The sequence below is a fragment of the Beta vulgaris genome, chromosome 6 (genome assembly GCF_026745355.1).
Source record: "Beta vulgaris subsp. vulgaris cultivar EL10 chromosome 6, EL10.2, whole genome shotgun sequence".
Classification (NCBI taxonomy): Eukaryota; Viridiplantae; Streptophyta; class Magnoliopsida; order Caryophyllales; family Amaranthaceae; genus Beta; species Beta vulgaris.
The window spans coordinates 16,583,650-16,604,145 of record NC_079207.1 but is presented as its reverse complement, the minus strand read 5'-3'; the positions used below and the strand labels follow the sequence as shown (position 1 = coordinate 16,604,145).

The following is a 20,496-nucleotide window of genomic DNA, read 5'->3' as shown; positions in this document are numbered from 1 at the left end:
AAGGAAGGGTGAGAGACTTAAGTGACAGAAACTAAACCAATCAAATTTTGCAACTATAAACAATTATACTTCGTATGTCTAATGTTCAAATTTTGACTCTTATGCCGAAAAAAATCGAATTTCTGTTTTGAAAAAAAATTCAAGCACGCATCGCGTGCAAAAAATTCTAGTAAGAATCATAAGGAGTGAGATTTAGTCAGAGTCATTCTCATAATCATTTAGAAAAAAAAAATTCCTATATACTCATGTCATCTCATATCAGTTTACATACATTGAATTTTTGCAGTACTCATGTACCTATTTTGACAACCTTTTTATTTTACTATATATATATATATATATATATATATATTTATAAATATTATATATATAATATATATATATATATATATATATATATATATATATATATATATATATATATATATATATACTATTTAGTATGACTTTAGCTAATAAATTGTTAAAGATATTGTTTTTTATAAAACAAATAGAATGATGTATGAATAATGAATCAAGTCTGTAGGAGTCTTATTGGTGGGCTTGATGTTGGGCAATGGGTCGAATCTCCTTAATGATGACAAGCTACAATGATTAGAAACTAACATTGATGGAGTTTTCCAAGTAACCCGTCTCCTATTCTTAAGTCAGAGGTACGGGTGTTAACGAGCCAAGCTGAGATCGAACATGTCCAAGCTCGGCTCTGCTCGGCCCGAAAATTGTCAAGGACGAGCTTAGAAATTTGGGCTCGGCTCGAGCTCAAGAGAACCTCACCCAAGCTTGACTTGAGGCTCAACTCGAAATTCAAAATTAAAAATAATAAAATAGAGATGGGTTGAACTTAGATAAACCATGCTTTAAAAAAATCTAAAGCCCAACTAAACCTTTTCAAACTCAATTAGTTAATTGAGTCTAGGTTGTAGATGTCCAAGAGTCCGGCCCATTATATAAATTAGGCTCAAGCTCAACATCCACAAATTCAACCGACCCTCCATGTACACCCATCTTTATAGTGCTAATTTCTTATTACACTTAGGCCATGTTTGTTAAATGACTTTCTCATTGACTTTGGGATTTTCGACTTAGTCAAATAGCCAAAAGAAGTGTTTGGTTATTGAATTTTTGGTTGACTGAAAAGCTGACTTTTAAGCCAAAATAAAAAAAGCTGCTTGGAGTAGCTTTTGGTTGGTTGGCCCACAAACTCTCTAATAAACAGCCAAAACCACAACTAATTTTAGCAAACACCTCTGCAAATAGTTGGCTTGAACAGCCAACTTAAAAAAAGTCAATATATACAGCCAATGCTTCCAGCCAGTCAAACAAACCAGCTAAACAAGCCAATAACCAAGTGCCAAACAACAACTTTCGATGTGGGACTTTTATAATCTGAAAATAATATCACCCTAGAGTAGGGATGGGCAAGGGTAGGGTCTGGGTAGGGTCCAGCCATACCCTAGACCCGGACCCTAAATTTTTTTGCAGACCCGGACCCTAAGGGTCTGAAAAAATTGGACCCTGACCCAGACCTTTAGGGTCTAGAGGATCCAGGCTTAAATTCTTTAATTTGCCAAATTTTCAGCATTATTAATATCAATAATCATCTGAAATTCGCATGACACAAATACCAAAAATCGCATGAAACCAACACAAACATATAAATCGAAAAAAAGAAACAAACACAAACTTATAAACTGAAAAAAAAACGAAACAAACACAATTCACAAACATATAAACTGAAAAAAACAAAACAAACACAAACATATAAACTGAAAAAAACAAAACAAACACAACTTACATAAGAGTTCAGAATGGGTGTTTTGGTGTTTTAGTTTAGCTATTAGTCTTTTAGAAAATCAGTTTGTTTTTTTAAAAAGAGTTAAAATGTATATATGGGCCCTGTTTGGTGATTAGAGTTTAGAGTTTAGAGGTTAGAGGTTAGAGTTTGTGGTTAGATGATTACTTTTTTGTTCAGAGGATTTGACTGCTGATTTAAATAATTGTTGTGTAAAGGTGTTTGGTAATAGTTAGCTAATTGTTTAGAATTTTGTACTTTTTAGAGCATGTTAAATGACATTTATGGACAAATGTTTTTTTTAAAACAAATTTTAGTATTAATTATATGGACAAAATAGTCATTTGCTTTTTCTCTCTCCAAAACTCTCATGAAAAAGCTCCTCTACCCAACTTTTTCAAAAGAGAGTTTTGATCAGAGTTTTCGGTACAAAACTATCTTTAATCCTCTCTCTCACCAAACACCCAAGTTAGAGTTTTTACCGGTCAAAACTCTAAACTCTCTCCAAACTCTAAACTCTCTCTAAAACTCTCTTTCCCAAACACCCCCATTAAATAAGTTTATGGTCTAAGGGTTGGGTCTGGGTCCAAAATTTTAAGACCCGGACCCTAAAAAATTTACTTGGACCCAGACCCGGACCCTTAGGGTCTGAAAAAGTTGGACCCAGACCCTTAAATTAGAGTTGGGTCCAACAGGGTCCAGGTAGGGTCCGGGATCCATGCTCATCCATACCCCAGAGCTACCCTTAGGCGTAGACTAGTAGAAGCCTTAGATTTTACAAAATCTTCCTAGCGTGGCAGCATCCTTTCCAAAAAGTATTTCCTGCACCTGCAATCAGTAGTCAACACTTCATCTATTTACATAATTATACATATTCTTTGAGTAATTATTAGAAAACAATAATAGATGTCAAACTTCATAAAATTTTCAAATTATAGAATTTTCAAACCAAAATTTTAAGTCTAATTTCCCAAGTATCCAACAATGTGGGACAAAGCAAACAATAAGTAAGAGAAAAGTTGGTTGTTTTTTTCTAAATCGATGTGGGACATTAACAATTTGCATAGATATTACCTTTAAAGTTTTCAAGCTTGTTCACGAGCTTTCGAGACAAGTCATAGATGGTTTGAGTTTGGCTAGTTAATATCTCGAGCTAAACCCGAGCTCGAGTTGAGCCCGCTCGAGCTGTACTTTTACCGAGATTTGATCGAATCAAGCTCGAATAATTTGTGAACAGACTTGCACTCATTAATTCTCTTAGTCGTATGAGTTTCATGGAGTTTAATTTGAGAATTTGGCTAAAGTGAACATTTGTATGGAAGCAGAGAGAGAAGTATATATTGCGGACACGGGGAGAAGAGACGGCATGAGTTATGTGTGCTTCATTATGGAAAATTGTATTAATGCATCTAATAAACTTAAAATAATAGGTAACAAAAATTGTTAACCAAATTTCTCTAAAAAGAAAATTTTTGAAATTATTTCTATTATGCAACATTAGCTAACCATATGCGTAGATAGGAAATCCATAAATTAAATAATGATTTGCATCATTTTAAAAATAATTTAATTATTATATAAGTGAAGGTCTTTCCTTCCTTTTACGTGGACAACAAACTTAAGTGTTGTCTTATAAAATAGAAAACATAAATTAATTAATAAGATTCTAATTTATCCCAACCCAAGAGGAGAACACTATTAATTTTTTTTTTGAAAAGAATAGAACATTAAGCATGTACAACGGGGTTCTTGAGACGGTTAGATCTCCAATTATAGCTCCCCAAGGAGAGAGAAAATAAAAAGCTACTTCTTACCAAACAATATAATGGACTCTTGGGTGTGTTTTAAATGTATCTCTACAGAGACATTTTTCTCCATGGACACATACACTTTGTGTAGAATTTTTAGTGGAGAAAAAAGAAAAACATGGAGAAATTAAAAAGACTATATTTTCACACATAAATAACTAAAGAAAACAACTTTTAAATAGACATACAAAACACTATTAATAATACGCCCATTACGTAACCCACTACTTGTTATCCATCTAATAGATCATTATGTAGATCACTACTCGTTAGCTCACTAACTAATCACTAGCAACTAGTATTAACTATTAGGAAAACTATTTGACTAATTTTGGAGTATAATCCAACACTTTGAGAAGTATCTTTAGGAGGAGTCATCACTTGAGAGAAATGAAAAATGACTCTCTATTACCCTCAAGTGATTGATTTGTAGCACATGCTATAAAGCAATAAGTTTCATTAATTAAATAGGGACCATTCCACTTTGAAACTGAATGAAAATTCTCTATAAAAAGTTCTAGAAAATAATAGAGAGTTCATTTTTTTTTTTTTTTGATTGGGAAATTAAGTCAGCCCAAGGGCTAACCCCTACCAAAGTTACTAGCCTTGTAGGAACTACCATCACATTGGCTGGTAATGCATGCAAAGCATGCTAAGGAAATACCCCAACATAATGCTGGGGGTAAGGATCAAACCCCTGACCTCAGAGATCAGAGGGGAGTGATCTACCACATGAGCTAGCTCCTCATCTAATAGAGAGTTCATTGAAAAGTCATTATTATTGTATGCACCTCTAGGCTCTAAGTATATTTTTAACCTGAATAAATATTATTAATAAAATAAAATTAAAGTGTTAGCAAATTGATGGAAGTAAAAATGAAGCGCTATAAGAAATCTACATGAAGCACTCCAATATAATTGAAATCCTTAAATTGCTCTTAAAGAATCCTAAGAGCTTCTCCCTGAAATCAACAAAGTAGATATAAAGTATTCATAAAACAATTAAAAATTAGCTTGGCGACAGTTATAGGTAAGCACAACCACTTACTTTCTGTTGTCTTCCTCCCCAAGAATAAGTGAATAAACCCATTCTCATCTCAATTATCACCTTACGTACCTCACCCATGACATCATTCGCTCTTCTTTGCGTCCTGCATTTCCAGTATGGCTCCGTTTGGTAGGGCGTAAAACATTTTCCCGGAAAACTGTTTTCCTCTATTTTCAGTTTTACATTGTTTGGTTGGCAAAAGAGTGTAAGACCATTTTCCCTTGGGGTAAAATTACTCTCCCAAGGATGGAAAACCATTTTCCTTCCAAAATGAAGGGAAAACTATTTTCCTTCCAAAATGAAGGAAAAACTATTTTCCTTCTCTCTCTTGTACACTCCTCTCACTACCTCCTTACTTTCTCTTTCATTTTCCTTTCATTTCATCATTTTTTTTACATCGGACCAAACAACGGAAAACTAATTTTGAGATTGTATTTTTCATTGTAAATTGTTTTCCATGAAAATCATTTTACACTGAAAATATTTTACGCCTACCAAACGGAGCCTATATTCCTACGCACCAATCAGCATGCCACATGTGACATGTTGACATGGACACTCCCCACTACATAAAACTCACCGATCACCACATCTATATATATTTGCCAGTTGTTGTGTAACATTATTCTTATCATCTTTGTTAAAAAACAAAAAACTGACCCAAAGTTTCTTCTAATAATTATAACCACTTACCAGTTACCACATAAACTGATAAACACCCAAAATGAGCACCAACACCACTCTAATAACAGCCACAGGCACAGCAGAGTTGGTATTTGTTCCAACTCCAGGTATGGGCCACCTTAAATCCACTGTAGAGTTAGCCAAACTCATCATCCAACGTCACCACAACATTTCCATTGTCATCCTCATCATCAACCTCCCCATCACTACTTCCCTCATCAACGCCTTCGTTCACTCTCAATCACGTGATAACCCTTACCCGACCCGTTTAACTTTCATCACTCTCCCAAATCTTTCCAACCCACCCGAACGTTCCTCACCCGATTTCATCCGGGTCGTCATCGACCTCCACAAACCTCTAGTCAAACAAGCCGTCGAGGATCGAATTCGGGCCGGGTCTTTATTATCTGGATTCGTCCTCGACATGTTTTGCACCACTATGATTGATATTGCCACCGACTTAAATGTTCCTTCATATATATTCTTTACTTCTGGAGCTAACATGTTGAGTCTCATGCTTCATATTCAGTCATTAAATGATGAACAAATTTTAGATTTTACTAAGGAGGATATAGAGCCGAATGCGGAGTTTGATGTTCCCGGGTTTGTTAACCGGGTACCGCACAAAGCTCTTCCTTCAGCAGTTCTTGATAAAAAAATTGGGGTTCCTATGCTTCTTAATATTACAAGGGGATTCAGAAAATCCAAGGGTATTTTAGTAAATACATTCACAGAGCTTGAAAGATCTGGTGTACAAGCTTTGTTAGATCAAGCAAATCAAGGTAGCATCCCGGCTATTTATCCAGTAGGTCCCATTTTAGAGCTTGACAGTGGGTCCCAAGGAGAGGACCACGTGTCAATCTTACAATGGCTAGACGAACAGCCGTCTTCTTCAGTAGTGTTCCTCTGCTTTGGGAGTATGGGAAGTTTTAATGCGAGTGAAGTAAAGGAGATAGCCAACGGTCTAGAAAAGTCTGGGCATCGATTTTTGTGGTCTCTACGGAAGCCCCCTTCTGAGGGTACAATGCAGCCTCAAAATGAGACATTTGTAGATGCTTTACCTGAAGGCTTTCTAGATCGGACGGGTAAGAGTGGAAAAATAATTAGTTGGGCCCCACAAGTATCGATCTTGGCCCATCCTTCTATAGGTGGGTTCGTATCGCATTGTGGGTGGAACTCGACACTAGAAAGTATATGGTTTGGGGTCCCTATAGCGACGTGGCCACTATATGCGGAGCAACAACTGAATGCATTTGAATTAGTCAAGGAGTTGGGATTAGCAGTTGAGATTAGGATGGACTATCGACGTTGTTGGGAAACAAGAAATGAAGCAAACTTTGTGGTGACAGCTGAGGAGATTGAGAATGGTGTGAATAAGTTAATGAGTTTGGATGAGGAGACGAAGAAAAGAGTGAGGCAAATGAGAGATGAAGGTAGAAAAGCTTTGGAAGATGGTGGATCTTCTCATATGTCGTTGGCTCGTTTTATTGAAAACGTCTTGACTTTTGAGTAATGTTGCTGAGATTATTGTGTTTGTGGTTATATGGATTGTCAATTTGTCATATAGAGAAGTTGGAATTTGAATGTGTTCAAATCAATGTTGTTTATGTCAACGTTTTCTTTCTCTTATTGTTATTGGTTTATGTAAGTGTTTTTGCAAAAAAGTAGGATAAATAATAGACTATATAACTTAAAGTTAGGGGTGTCTTTTACCATTTATCTCAATTTCTTTTTCTATTTTAAGTGATTCTAAGCCTGGAGCGTTTTTTAAAGACTGTTGTCTTGGTTGACTGGCAATCATTGAACAAGTAAAAGAAAAAGTATTCCTATTTGCCATTGATTTTGATTAACTTTTAGAGGTGAGAGAAATAGAGCCAAGCTATAACAAAATAGACCTTGTGAAGAAATAAAACATAAAGGACTTGTTTAGTAAGAAGAGGTTAAGGAAAAAAGTTAGAGATTTAGAGATTTGAACTCATATTAGAGAATTGACTAGTCAATCCTTTAATTTAAGTGTTTGATAAAGAGAGGTAGTAATTAGCTTATTGAGCTTAAAAAGCTCTTTTTAAAAAAGTTAAGGTGAGGAGCTTTTTGACATTAGAGGTTTGGGAGTGAGTGGGTCAATTACATTTATGTCCTAAAATTATTGAAAATTAAATTTATAAATAATAAAAGGTATAACAACATAGTATGTACATATATTTATTGATCATTTTACACAATTATGTCGCAATCAACTATGTTTTCACTCTATATGCATTTGGATTCAGTAAAACTTCCGCCTCCTCTCTCCTTTTTTTTCGCTCTTCTCTCTCCTCTTCCATAAAGCCCTAATTTTTAACCTAGGGCTACCACCACCCTTTTGGACAGTGGTAAGAAGCCCCCCTTTCTCCTTTTGTTACTATTTTTGTATGTTTATGTTTCTACAAAAATTATTAAAACATACGGTCTAATTTTAATATAAATATAGACGTAGTCACTAAATAGATTAAGCTAGTCACGGAAAGAAATTAACCTAGTCACTATTGGACTAATTCTCTTTTTAATATTGGGCTTTTGATTGCCTAATTTTAATTTAAAAGTAGGCGATCTCCTACAAGACAAACTCATGTTTCTAATAAATTTCAGTCTCTCTCTAATAGAGAGTTTTTCTACCCATATATTGGGTTATATCTACCCATATATTGGATTTTATCTCTCTCCATGTGAGAGTTTGGAGACTTTTTTTTTTGGGTTCTTGTGTAATTCAAGATGTTGATTTGTTGATCGAAATTTGTGCGGAGTTGCAACATATGTCAAGACTTCATTTACAATCACTTAAATTAAATCCAGTTCTACTTAAAAACTATGAAAGATCGACAGACCCCCTTGCAGAAAGCTGCATCAGACAGCGATGTGAAAGACGAGGGTTTTCAGATGTATTAGATTTACTCAACGATCGTGGTTTTGTCATATTAAAATTGTATTTATTTTATTTACAATCACTAAGATTTAATCCTGTTAATACTTATAGCTCATCTTGCACCTATAACAATAAAAGTACTAGATCATTATCATAAATAGGAAAGATAGCGCTCATAGGATGGGAGAATACATGCCTAGAGTTCTTTTATGAGTTTCTTTGATCTAATAAATTTGGATATCCTTAAGTTTGGTATCCATCAGTATTTACGCCTGGATGAGCTCTTGAACAACTAGCATTTTTTGCACGCTATGCGTGTGTGTCATATTAACGTTCTTTTTCTCAGTTAGTTATTCATTAGTTTCTCCAAATTTTTGATTCGGACAAACATTTGTAATTGATTTTAATAGTCTAATATGTTCTTCTTAAATAAATATTTCCTTGGTTTTCTTAGTTATTTGTTCATCATTATTCAAATATAGTATCGAGAAAGAAAATATAAAACAGAAGAAAGCTTTTGCTGAAATAAAGTGGAAGAATTTGTGTATCAGGTTCCCTGGTTCAATCGTTGAATATTAATAAAGTATATATATATATATATATATATATATATATATATATATATATATATATATATATATATATATATATATATATTACAAAATAATAATCAAAACATCTAGGTTTTAGAATATTATAAGTATAATTATTAATATGAAATTTATGTTTTTATTTTTTCTTCTAATTGTCTCAATCAAGTTATACTGTCAATTTAATTTTTTATCAGATGTTTTCACACATATGTAAGGAGAGGAAATTATTCTCCTTAATTTAATATCTAATTGAAATTTCAAATTTAATTCCATTATTATTGTTCAATATTTATGGCAAGTAGGAAAAAGAAAAGATTATTTTATATGTATGACAATTTGAATTCATTAAGGGTATATCCGATATTTTATAAGAGGACACCATCTTCCTCCTCCCTTCACTTATATAATAGAGATTTCTTGTCCGGACTCCAACATCATTTTTCTATTAAGGCATTTGGTGCGAGGATCTCCAATAATGCTGCTCCTCTCATATTTTACCTGCTCATATAATATTACATTATTTCCAATTTGATTTCTAACCATCCATACATCTAGCAAATAAGCCTTAATTTTCAATTATGCCCTGGTTTAATATTTTCTCCGTTTTGTTTTTAAGTGATATATTTCTCACAAAAAATCATATAAAAAAAGTGTTTTACTTAAAAAGAAATGGAGGAAATTTTATTTTCTACCTACTCAATTGCAGCTCATAAATTCCCATGCATGCAGTCTGGAGATTGACGGGGTTGGCTACTCTGAGTCTCTGACAATAGTTGGTTTAGTTGATTTTCTTGATATAACAGTATAACACCATTACTAATACTAGAAACATAACCAATAACTAATACTCCCTCCGCTTTTATTTATTTACTACATTTTTCAAAAAGAGTTAGCTTTTTTTATTTGCTACATTGTTTCAACTTTCCTTATTAGGAGATTTGAGTAAGAGGAAACTCATCATTGTATGACACGTAACTAGCATTGCAATATCCTTTTAAAATGCAAGGTCCTTTGTGATAGTGTATAGACCATAAACTTCCTAATCAATGAACTGCATTGTTCATGATTAAGATTGTGAAAATGTCCACTTAGGGCCTGTTTTCTTCGGCATAAAACAGTTGAACTGAACTGAACTGAACTGAACTGAACTTAACTTATCAAAGCTGAACTGAACTGAACTGAACTTATCGGAGCTGAACTGAACTGAACTTATCAGAGCTGAACTGAACTGAACTGAATTGAATTGAATTGAATTGAATTGAATTGAATTGAATTGAATTGAATTATATTACATTGAAATAAATTGAATGTAATAAATATATAAATAATATTTTAAACAATAATAATATGAATATTAAATAATAATTACAATGATAAGTAATAATAATGAATAATAATAATAATAGTAGTATTTTGAATATTTTTAAATGATAGTTATAAATAAATAATATTAATAATCATAAATTAATAATAATAATAATAATTAATGATAATAATGATAATTAATAATAATTATTTATATTATTTGTATTAATATATTAATACTTGACGATGATATATAATAACAATAATATCTAAGAAGTAAATTAATATTACTATTTTAATAATTAGATTTAATAATTTAAAAATATTTAGTAATAAAGATAATGATTGGATTGGACCGCGAAAATTACATCATAAACCGTCTTGACGGGATTTGATTGGTTTATGGGCTAAAAAAAGTGGGTTTATTTGTACTTTGACCTAAACCATGTTCCTCCTAATAATAATAGTAATAATAATTAGTAAAGCTATAATAAAAAAAATATATAGAAACAACAATAATAATAATAATAATACTTAATAGTAATGATATATATATTTAAATAATAATAGATATACATCAAGAAGATCTAAAGGAGATTTTGATGTCTAGCTTTACAGAAAGTGGTACTAGGTACTATGGCAGCTTGATTGGAAATACAAAAATGGCGTCTAGAGTGAGAGAGGGAGTCTGGAGTTCTAGTGAGAGAAAGAGAGAAGACACTGCTGGGCAGTGGACCATGGTGTTCCGTCGGAAGGTAAGAAAGTGCTCGCCATTGGCAAACAAAACCTGCTTTATTGATTCTCTCCCCCTCAATACGTGCAGCTACAACATTGAAAAATTCTTCTCACCCTATGGACCCATCTCCTCCATCCACATACCCCTTAACTTAAGACCTCACCGTAACGTCCGCTACGCTTTCATTAAATTCCAGTTCAGTCATTCGGCAGAGATGGCGATTAAAAAGGAAAATGGCAGAAAGATACTTAATGGGAAGCTAAATGTGAAAATAGCAAAATCAGATAGCCATTCAATACGAGTACCGCCTCGACTGCACCCCCAACTCACCAAATCAACCACCAAAAACCTACCTCCCACTACAAAATTGATCTCATTATTACCGTTTAGGAATATCCCTTAAGTAAACCCGGTTCAGCTCTACAAGGGAAAGGATAAGAAGACTCCACAATCGCAAGAATCGCTGTTCGTAGGAATCGAACTTGTAACCTCAAAGAAACGAGAAGAAGCTCCAACCAACTACACCAAATACAACTTGTATACTTCTCTACATAATATTGGTAATATGTAGAAGAAATATTAGAGACGAATTCAAAAATCCGTCCCTGATTTAGAGACGGATTTTCAAATCCATCTCTAAATTAGAGACGGATTTCTAAAATCCGTCTCTAAATTAGAGACGGATTTCTAAAATCCGTCTCTAACTTAGAGACGGATTTTTAAAATCCGTCCCTAAATTAAAGAAGCGCAATAAAATATTCATATTTGAATTTAGAGACGGATTTTTAGAATCCGTCTCTAAATTTAGAGACGGATTTTAAAAATCCGTCCCTAAATTAGAGACGGATTCTTAAAAATCCGTCCCTAATTTAGAGACGGATTTTCAAATCCGTCTCTAAATTAGAGACGGATTTTGAAAATCCGTCTCTAAATTATATACGTGCAATAAAATATTCATATGTAAATTTAGAGACGGATTTTTTAAATCCGTCTCTAACTTTAGAGACGGATTTTTAAATCCGTCTCTAACTTTAGTGACGGATTATCAATATCCGTCCCTAAGTTAGAGACGGATTTTCAAAATCCGTCTCTAAATTTATTTCGAGACGGATTTTTAAAATCCGTCTCTAATTTAGGGACGGATTTTTAAAATCCGTCCCTAAAGTTAGAGACGGATTTCAAAATCTGTCTCTAATTTATAGACGGATTCAAAAAATCCGTCTCTAAATAAATTTAGAGACGGATTATCAATATTCCGTCTCTAAATTAGAAACGGATATATATCCGTCTCCAAAAATCCGTCGCTATATAAGCTTTTTTTTGTAGTGCTCCGCCACTCAAACCACCCGTCAATGAAAGAGACCATAGATCCTATAAGCAGGCCTGTGAAGGTCAACCCCCTGCCCCATCCTCTTAACCACCTCAGCCAGCTAATGATCCTCCATCTGCACCCTCTCCCACCCCTACCAAAATCACCTCTCCCTCAGCTCTTCCAAATCCTCTCCCAGACTGTTTTAGGTATGAACCAACTCTTGAGAGAAAAGCTTCGTCAAGGATCCTTGGGAAAGAGGTGGAAAAAACTAGAGATAACCTTGAAATGAAAGAGATAGGTGGTGAATCGATAATAACAATCAAGGGAAAAAAAGGAACGACAAATGCTGAAGTGTTAAACAGAAGTGTAATAGCCACAGCGCTATCAAACCTAACTTCTTCGGAAATCCTCAACCAAATCCTGGCAGAAGGAATCAACAGTTTGTCTATTAAGCCCTTAGGTGGCCTCCTTCACCTCATCACTTTTTTATCTGTGGAAGAAAAGGAAGCATTTATGGAGTGTAACTGGCTAGAGACATGGTTCTGTGAAATAAAAAACGTGGATCCCAACTGTGCGGCCAAATGGAGGAAAACATGGGTGAATGTATATGGAGTCCCTCTATGGGGATGGGAATATGAGAATTTCTTTGGCATTGGATGCATATTTGGAAAAGTCTTATCAGTTGAAATGTCCAGTCTTGACAAAGCAAAAATTCTAGTCATCACAGACTGCCTTTTCCACATAAATTGTGAAATGGCATTGGACATGGGAGAATCTCTGACAAAGATCCATATAGTCGAGGATAACGACAAATCTTGCACATTCCACAAAGGCTGCCAATCGAAACCATCTAAAACACAATCATCATCATGCCCAGAATTCTCTGACCAAGAGGAAGACAACAATGAGGCAAGGACTACAGATGATGTCAGCAAGGGAAATAAAACCAAAAATGATGACGCCAGCATGCCCTCGCCTGACAAACTAGTCCAAAAAAACCACTCACCTTCCCCCAACAGTCACCAAAGCAGGCACATCATTCAAGACCTCGTTCCTATCAATAAGCCTCCCATAATTATCCAATCATTTAATGATCTCACGAGCCCACATGCATCCCCAACCAAAAAAATACCAAAAAATCAAGACCTTGCCCCTACCAATAATCCTCCCATAATTAGCCAATCATTTAATGATTTCTCGAGCCCTCATGCATCTCCAGCCAAAAACACCCAACCTATGAACTTCAAAGAAAGGCCTTCCACCAGGGCCATCCAAGATAATTCCACTGCCATGACCCAAGCCCATAACCACAACAAAAAAAAGCCCCATCCCAACATCAAACATATTCGGGCCTCTCTTAAGGCCCAGCTCATCATCAAACTCATCCTCCTCTCTCCCTGAACCCCTATTGTAACGCCCCGACTACTAATTCACTATTTAAGATAATCTAATTAGCAGCGGAATACCTATTTAGTCGAGGCATTACTGCCGCACCTTCGGTTAGGAAGGTGCAAGGCTACAATCATATAACATATTTAAACATTATGAGATAATAGTGATAACTTAAACATCTTATGATATAATAAAGTAAACAACGTTAACGTTACATGACATGACAATGATAATTTATATTAAAGTATATGGTCTTTCATTCTAGTTAAGTTAACCTTACAAGTTAGTAGCACTATTACTAGATGATTTAATAAGGTGGTAATCCTTGCCACTACGCAGTACCATCGTCCCCAGCAGTACCTAAAACATAAATACAAAACGTTATGAGCCGAGGCTCAGTAACAAACTACCCTAGCAACGTAAACTCATTTCAACTCATTTTATTTACAAAACAGGGAGAAAGAATAATTCAAACATTTACGAAAACAATACTCATTCAATTTACTTTAATATTCCATGATTCCATTTCATCAGTTTTTACTCTGGTTGATGTACATCAGTCAGTGCTGGGACGTCTCCCAGTATGTGTATGCACCACTGTGCAAGGGCCTTGGCCCCGGGCATTACCCTACACCAGTAACAGTAGTGGGCCAGTGCCCCAGTAAACAGTAGCGGGCCAGTGCCCCAGTAAACAGTACGGTACGTGCACGACCTTCAGTCAGTCAGTAGGTACAACCAACCAGTTCTTTCACTTTTCTTTATCATGTTACGTTTCTTTTATTTTAACAGTGACTAGTGTATTACAGTAACTCAGTGCTTCCATTAATATTTCATAAACAATATCATTTCAGTGATCAGTATGCTTCTGTAACTCAGTATCTTTCAATCATATAAATCTCAGGATACGTAACCAAAACATGTAATAATATTCCCGCAACTCAAAACAAGTACAAGTTCATAAATCATCATCTCAGTAGCATATTATAAAAACGCATTTCAAAGGAATTGCGGGTACTAGCAGTAGTTGTTACCTTGATTGCAGAATAATAATAATAATAATCCTCTTCTTACGTCCTTGATATCGTCCTTACTGAGCTCCGAGGAACGAGTTCTTTTAAGTTTCAAAACGAGTATTTTGTAAGTTAGAAATTAATAGAAAATATTAATATAAGTGCTCCTTAAGTATGATTCTTAGTTTATAGTATTGTTTATATAAGTTATAAAGTCTAACTTATTAAACGATTACGTAATATATTGAAGTTATAATAGTTTATCCAATCCTTTAAACTTATTTCTATAGATATTACTTAAAATTCGAATTAAAAGTATTATCCTTCAATTAGTCATATTATTATGTTATAAGTTTTATAACTTAATGGTGCACTCATATAAGTTAGTTACTTATTAAAATTAGAAGTGACTATAATTTTTAAACTAGTTTAGAAATATATAAGGAAGCATGTTATAACTTAAATAATTTAAAGTTTGACTATTTATGTTTTTTTGTAGGACTAACTGTAAATAACATTTGCTAAACTTAGCTAACCTATAATTTATAAGTGACTTAACTTAGTTATAAGCTTGCATTATCAACACTATTATTACATAGCCAAAAGGGTTTAATAAATTAGGAAGTTAGTATATATAAACATTATAAAGTCAACATTTTAGAAAACAATTGTAAAACATTAGACTCACCTCAAAAACAGAATACATACGCAGGGGAGGGGGCTTGGCGTCGCGGCAGGGGTCCGGCGAGGGCAGCGTTCCGAGGCGGCGAAGGCGACAGAAGGGCGGCGAGCAGCAAGGCGAGTGTGGTGGTGCTGTGCAGTTCGCGAAAGAGGAGAGAGAATGGGCGAGAGTGCAGGGGGTCGAAGGGTGCGCGAGAGAGGAGGGCGACGGTGGTGCTGGGCGCGACTGGGTGCGGGTAGGTGCGGCTGGGTGTGGGCTCGCCAAAGGTGGTCGGAAATTGGGACGGGGGTGGCTGAAACAGAAGAACAGAGGAGTTGAAAGTTTTGAAAATTCTTGTTCCAAATTCTTTTAGTTTATTTTATTTTTTTCTGAATTGTTGTTGATTTTGTGTGGAAAATTTCAAACTCAATCTCCCTATTTATAGAGGAATTGCTATCTCACAAGATGAATTTCAGAAATTAAAAATTCACCAAACCATAAGCATCCATGGTTTTTCAAGAAAAACAAGAAGCTTAACCATTGTTTTTGAGTGATTTTCAGTGGGTTTAATGAGTTTGTGAGGGAAAAAGTATAATTATAAAATGTTTGCTGGTTTTGTAAAACAAGGGAAGAAGAGGAATTCCATGGCTTGAGAGTTTTGGTTTTGCACGCCATTGACAAAGGAGGGAGATGATTTTCCTCTTTTTCTTTTATTTCTTGTTTACTGGTGTTTGGTTGGAATTGGGCTCATTTTATGAGTTGGAGTTTCTTTTGCTAATTTTATTACTCACCTTATGTATTACATCTAACTCCAAATTACTTACAAGGTTGACTAAAGACTTTAGAATTCTAATTTATGAACCTCATTAACCAAAAATTACTAAACAAAATATCTTAGAAATTAACTTTCTAATTTTTATTTACTAAGATTGGTTCACTTTTAGTTTATTAACTAAGATTAGTTATCAATTAAATAAAATTAGAACTTGGGGTATTACACCTATTCCCACCAGGCTTTGAATCAACCATCAGCCCATCACTAAAGCAGGCTCAAAAAAAGAAAAGGGCAAAAAAAATCCTAAGAAGGAAGAAGTTAGGTAGAGCAAAACCAACATATTGCACGCCACGCCTAGAGGACCAGCCTCCCTCTCCAGTGCACAACAATGGGCATGAGGTGATGAATTCTCATCTCTTAACAGCGAGCAGCACAATGATGATGGCAGCGGTGCTTGGCTTAGAATTCAAGGGGCCAATGGAAGAACTTCATGATCGAGTGGAAGGAGAAATACAGAAGCAGAATGCTGACTGGGCAGCAGCTCTGTAAGTTCCCCCCCATTAATTCATACACTCCACAATAACCTCTATGATTATTGTTTCCTGGAACATAAGAGGAATGGGAGCAAGAATAAAACGCAGCTCCTTGCGAAAGCTAATTCTGGACCATAAACCGTATTTTGTGTTTATTCAAGAAACCAAAAAAGAATCACCGGAGCCAAGAATATTGAATTCAGTTTGGAAATAAGCCAATTCGAGCACTTAATCTCTCCTTCAGAAGGAAATTCAGGTGGTCTATTATCCATGTGGGACTCCTCTCTCTTTCACATGAACTCCTTTGAAGTGCGAAGGCACTAGATTGCTATCACTGGCACAGTAATAGCTTCTAATTTTAACTGTGTACTAGTGAATATCTATAATCCATGTCTTGTGGAGAGCAGAGCTGAGGTATGGAGGGAAATACATTACTTTTGGGAACTCATCCAATTACCTTGTCTCCTGATTGGGGACCACAATGAGACTCTTTCCCCTGATGAACGGGGAAGTCAGATGTTGATCACTAATGGTTCGCAAGATTTTCAAGTTTTTTTGCAGGCTATGCAGGTAACAAAGATTCCCTCGCAAAATGGGTGGTTCACTTGGTTTAGAGGCCCTTCCAAAAGCAAGCTTGATCGTCTGTTTGTTCACACAGAATGGCTCACTCGGTTTCCCTCCCTAAAGCTATCAATTCTAAAAAGAACAGTGTCGGACCATTGCCCACTTGTGGCTAGCACACATGACATTAACTGGGGTCCGCGACCGTTTAGATTCCAAGATTGTTGGCTCACGCATCCGGGATGCATGAGAATAATCAAAGAATCATGGACCTCTTCTAGAGGCACAGTCCCAGATAAACTGAAAGAACTCAAGAGCAACCTAAAAGCGTGGAATGCTCACACATTCGGACTCATAGACGAAAACATCAGGGCCTTGGAAGATCGAATACTGGAACTAGATACAACTGCAAATGAGTGTGATCTTGATAATGAGGAACTGAGAATCTGGAAGGAGGCCCAAATGGAGTTATGGCAATGGTTGCGAAGGAAGGAGATGTATTGCGCCCAGAATTCTAGGGCAAAGTGGCTCAGGGAAGGAGATAAGAATACCAGATACTTCCATGCAATAGCGACAATGCGCCGTAGGAGGAATACCATTGAGGCCCTAGAAATAAATGGATCCACAATTGACAGCCCAGATGAAATTAAGAAAGAGGCAGTAGCTTATTTCAAACAAATCTTCAAGGAGGAGTTTGAAATTAGACCCACCTTCTCAGGGCTTAACTTCAACACCCTTTCGGAGGACCTCCAAGCCACGCTCACTGGAAAATTCACATACGAGGAGATTGATGCAGCGGTGGATTCCTGTGATGGATCCAAATCGCCCGGACCGGATGGATATAATTTCAAGTTCATTAAAAGTGCCTAGAGTGTGATCAAGCAAGATGTATATGACATAGTCACTGAATTCTGGCGAACCGAGAAGCTACCAAAGGGTTGCAATAATACCTTCATTGCCTTGATACCCAAAATAGACAATCATCAGCATGGTGGGATGTGTTTATAAAATCATATCAAAAATCCTTGCTAAAAGACTACAAAGGGTCATAAGTGGGCTGATTGGGCCGAGTCAATCCTCGTTCATCCATGGGAGGCAGATTCTTGATGGAGCCCTAATAGCGAGCGAATTGATCGACTCATGCCGTCGAAATAAAATGCAGACCATTGTTTTTAAATTGGATTTCCACAAAGCATTTGATAATGTCTCCTGGAGCTTTCTTGACTGGGTATTACAACAAATGCACTTTCCGCTTAAATGGAGGCAATGGATCAGTGCCTGCGTAACGACTGCCTCGGCGTCGATCCTAGTGAATGGCTCTCCAACCCCCCCTTTTAGCCTCCAACGGGGCCTCCGATAAGGTGATCCACTCTCACCCTTTCTTTTTGACATTATAGTTGAGCCCCTTAATTTGCTAATTCAAAAAGCAATTGCCTCAAATCTATGGGACGGGATAAATGTGGGGGGAAATGGGGTGAATATCTCTCACTTACAGTATGCTGACGATACAATCCTTTTTTGCTCACCCAACCTAGAACAACTCCTAAACATCAAAAAAATGCTAATCCTTTTCCACCAAGCGTGGGGCTTAAAGGTCAATTTCCACAAGTCCTCTATTTTGGGCATCCACATCCAAGATCAACATCTACAATCAATAGCCTCCTCACTCCTATGCAAAACAGCCAAATTTCCCTTTACATACCTTGGGCTACCAATTGGTGGTAACATGAGCCGTTTTGAAATGTGGAATCCAATTATTGAGAAACTCAATAAAAAAATTAGCGTCATGGAAGGGGAACCTACTGTCGATTGGGGGGCGCCTAACTCTCATAAAAGCCTCCATCACAAGCCTCCCATTATACTACATGTCCCTATTTCCCGTTCCTAAAGGAGTCTCTCAAAAAATTATTAACATACAAAGACAATTCATGTGGCGTGGGTTTGATGGAAAGCAAGGCTTCCCGCTAGTTTCTTGGAAGATATTGGAGCTGCCAAAATCACTTGGGGGTCTGAATATTGGAAACATACATCACAGAAACATGGGGCTCAGGTTCAAATGGGTATGGAGATTGTTTAGCGAACCTCACTCACTGTGGCAGCAAGTTGTGAAAGCCAAATATGCATATGGGCCGGGTTTATCTATCTCAGAAATGCTTGCCCCTCGCCAAGGCGGGCCTTGGAAGGCTATTGTCACTTCAATCACGCAACATCCGATCACTTCTTCATGGTTAAAAACCAAGGTGAGGAAAAAAATTGGCAATGGTGCAACAACACTATTTTGGCATGACATTTGGATCGAGGACCAGTCCTTGAAAAGCAAATTCCCAAGACTTTATTTACTCTCTCCATTCCCGAATGCAACTATAACATCTTTTGGGTTCTGGGACGGTTTAGAGTGGCAATGGTGTATGTCATGGAAAAGAGCACTAAGACCGAGAGATATGGCTGAATATCAGACCATGATGGGTCTGCTTGAGAATGTGGTGCTCTCCCCGAAATCTGAAGACTCCTTCATTTGGGAACCGCAAAAGTCTGGGGAATTCACTGTAAGATCCTTCACTATGGAAATGGCAAAACACTCATCAAGCAATATCAATGGGGTAGTAAATGGCTTATGGAGAGGCCTTATACCGCACCGTATTGAATTGTTCATATGGTTTGCACTTTTTGGGAGGATTAACACAAAGGTAAAGCTGATTTCAATGGGCATCATCCCAATCCATGATTCAATTTGTATTCTATGTGATCAAGAGGCCGAGAATAGTGACCACTTGCTATTACTATGCCCATACTCGTGGAAAATATGGTCATGGTGGTTGGAGATTTGGGGGCTTAGATGGGTCTCACCGTCAACTTTGAAGGACCTCTTCCTTCAATGGACACCGCCTTTGAAAGGCAAATTCTTCAGAAAAGTATGGCAAGCGAGTTTTTCGATCATCACATGGTCCATATGGAAGGAGCGGAATGCGAAAATATTCTCAAGAACTTCGTCCTCAATTGCCGGAATCAAAGAACTAATAATTCTCAGGCTTAGCTGGTGGATTAAGGGATGGGGGGATCCCTTCCCATATTCTTTTAATGACATGTGGCAGAACCCAAGATGTCTCGCCTAGGCCGAGACCGAGTCTGGAATGATTAAGGCACAACAAGCCTCAATACCTTCGTTTTGGAGCCCTCCTCCCATAAAAATTCTGAAATGGAACGTGGATGCATCGTTCCATCCAGATCACAATAATGCCGCAATAGGGGGAGTCCTTAGAGACCATGAAGGCAAATTCCTGTGCATTTTTTCAGCTCCGATCCCTGAAATGGAAATTAATTCAGCGGAGGTACTTGCTATACACCGTGCCATAAGAATAGCCAAGCACTAGTAGAAAAAGGTCA

The 20,496-nt window shown here is 36.4% G+C and overlaps 1 protein-coding gene and 1 long non-coding RNA gene across 2 annotated transcripts; one reads left to right on the top strand and one right to left on the bottom strand.

Annotated features, from left to right (window-relative positions):
- The first annotated feature begins 5,296 nt into the window (after window positions 1–5,296).
- LOC104896005 (anthocyanidin 3-O-glucosyltransferase 2) lies at window positions 5,297–7,104 on the top strand. The gene has a single exon (XM_010682668.4). It carries the CDS (start codon window positions 5,373–5,375, stop codon window positions 6,843–6,845), a length of 1,473 nt encoding a protein of 490 aa, XP_010680970.2. The 5' UTR covers window positions 5,297–5,372; the 3' UTR covers window positions 6,846–7,104.
- Window positions 7,105–13,616: 6,512 nt separating this feature from the next.
- Window positions 13,617–14,858, bottom strand: LOC125498931 (uncharacterized). Its single transcript, XR_007275530.2, has 2 exons — window positions 14,604–14,858; window positions 13,617–13,932 (listed from the first exon to the last, which is right to left on the bottom strand). It is a non-coding gene; the product is annotated as an uncharacterized LOC125498931 (long non-coding RNA).
- Between the last annotated feature and the right edge of the window lie 5,638 nt (window positions 14,859–20,496).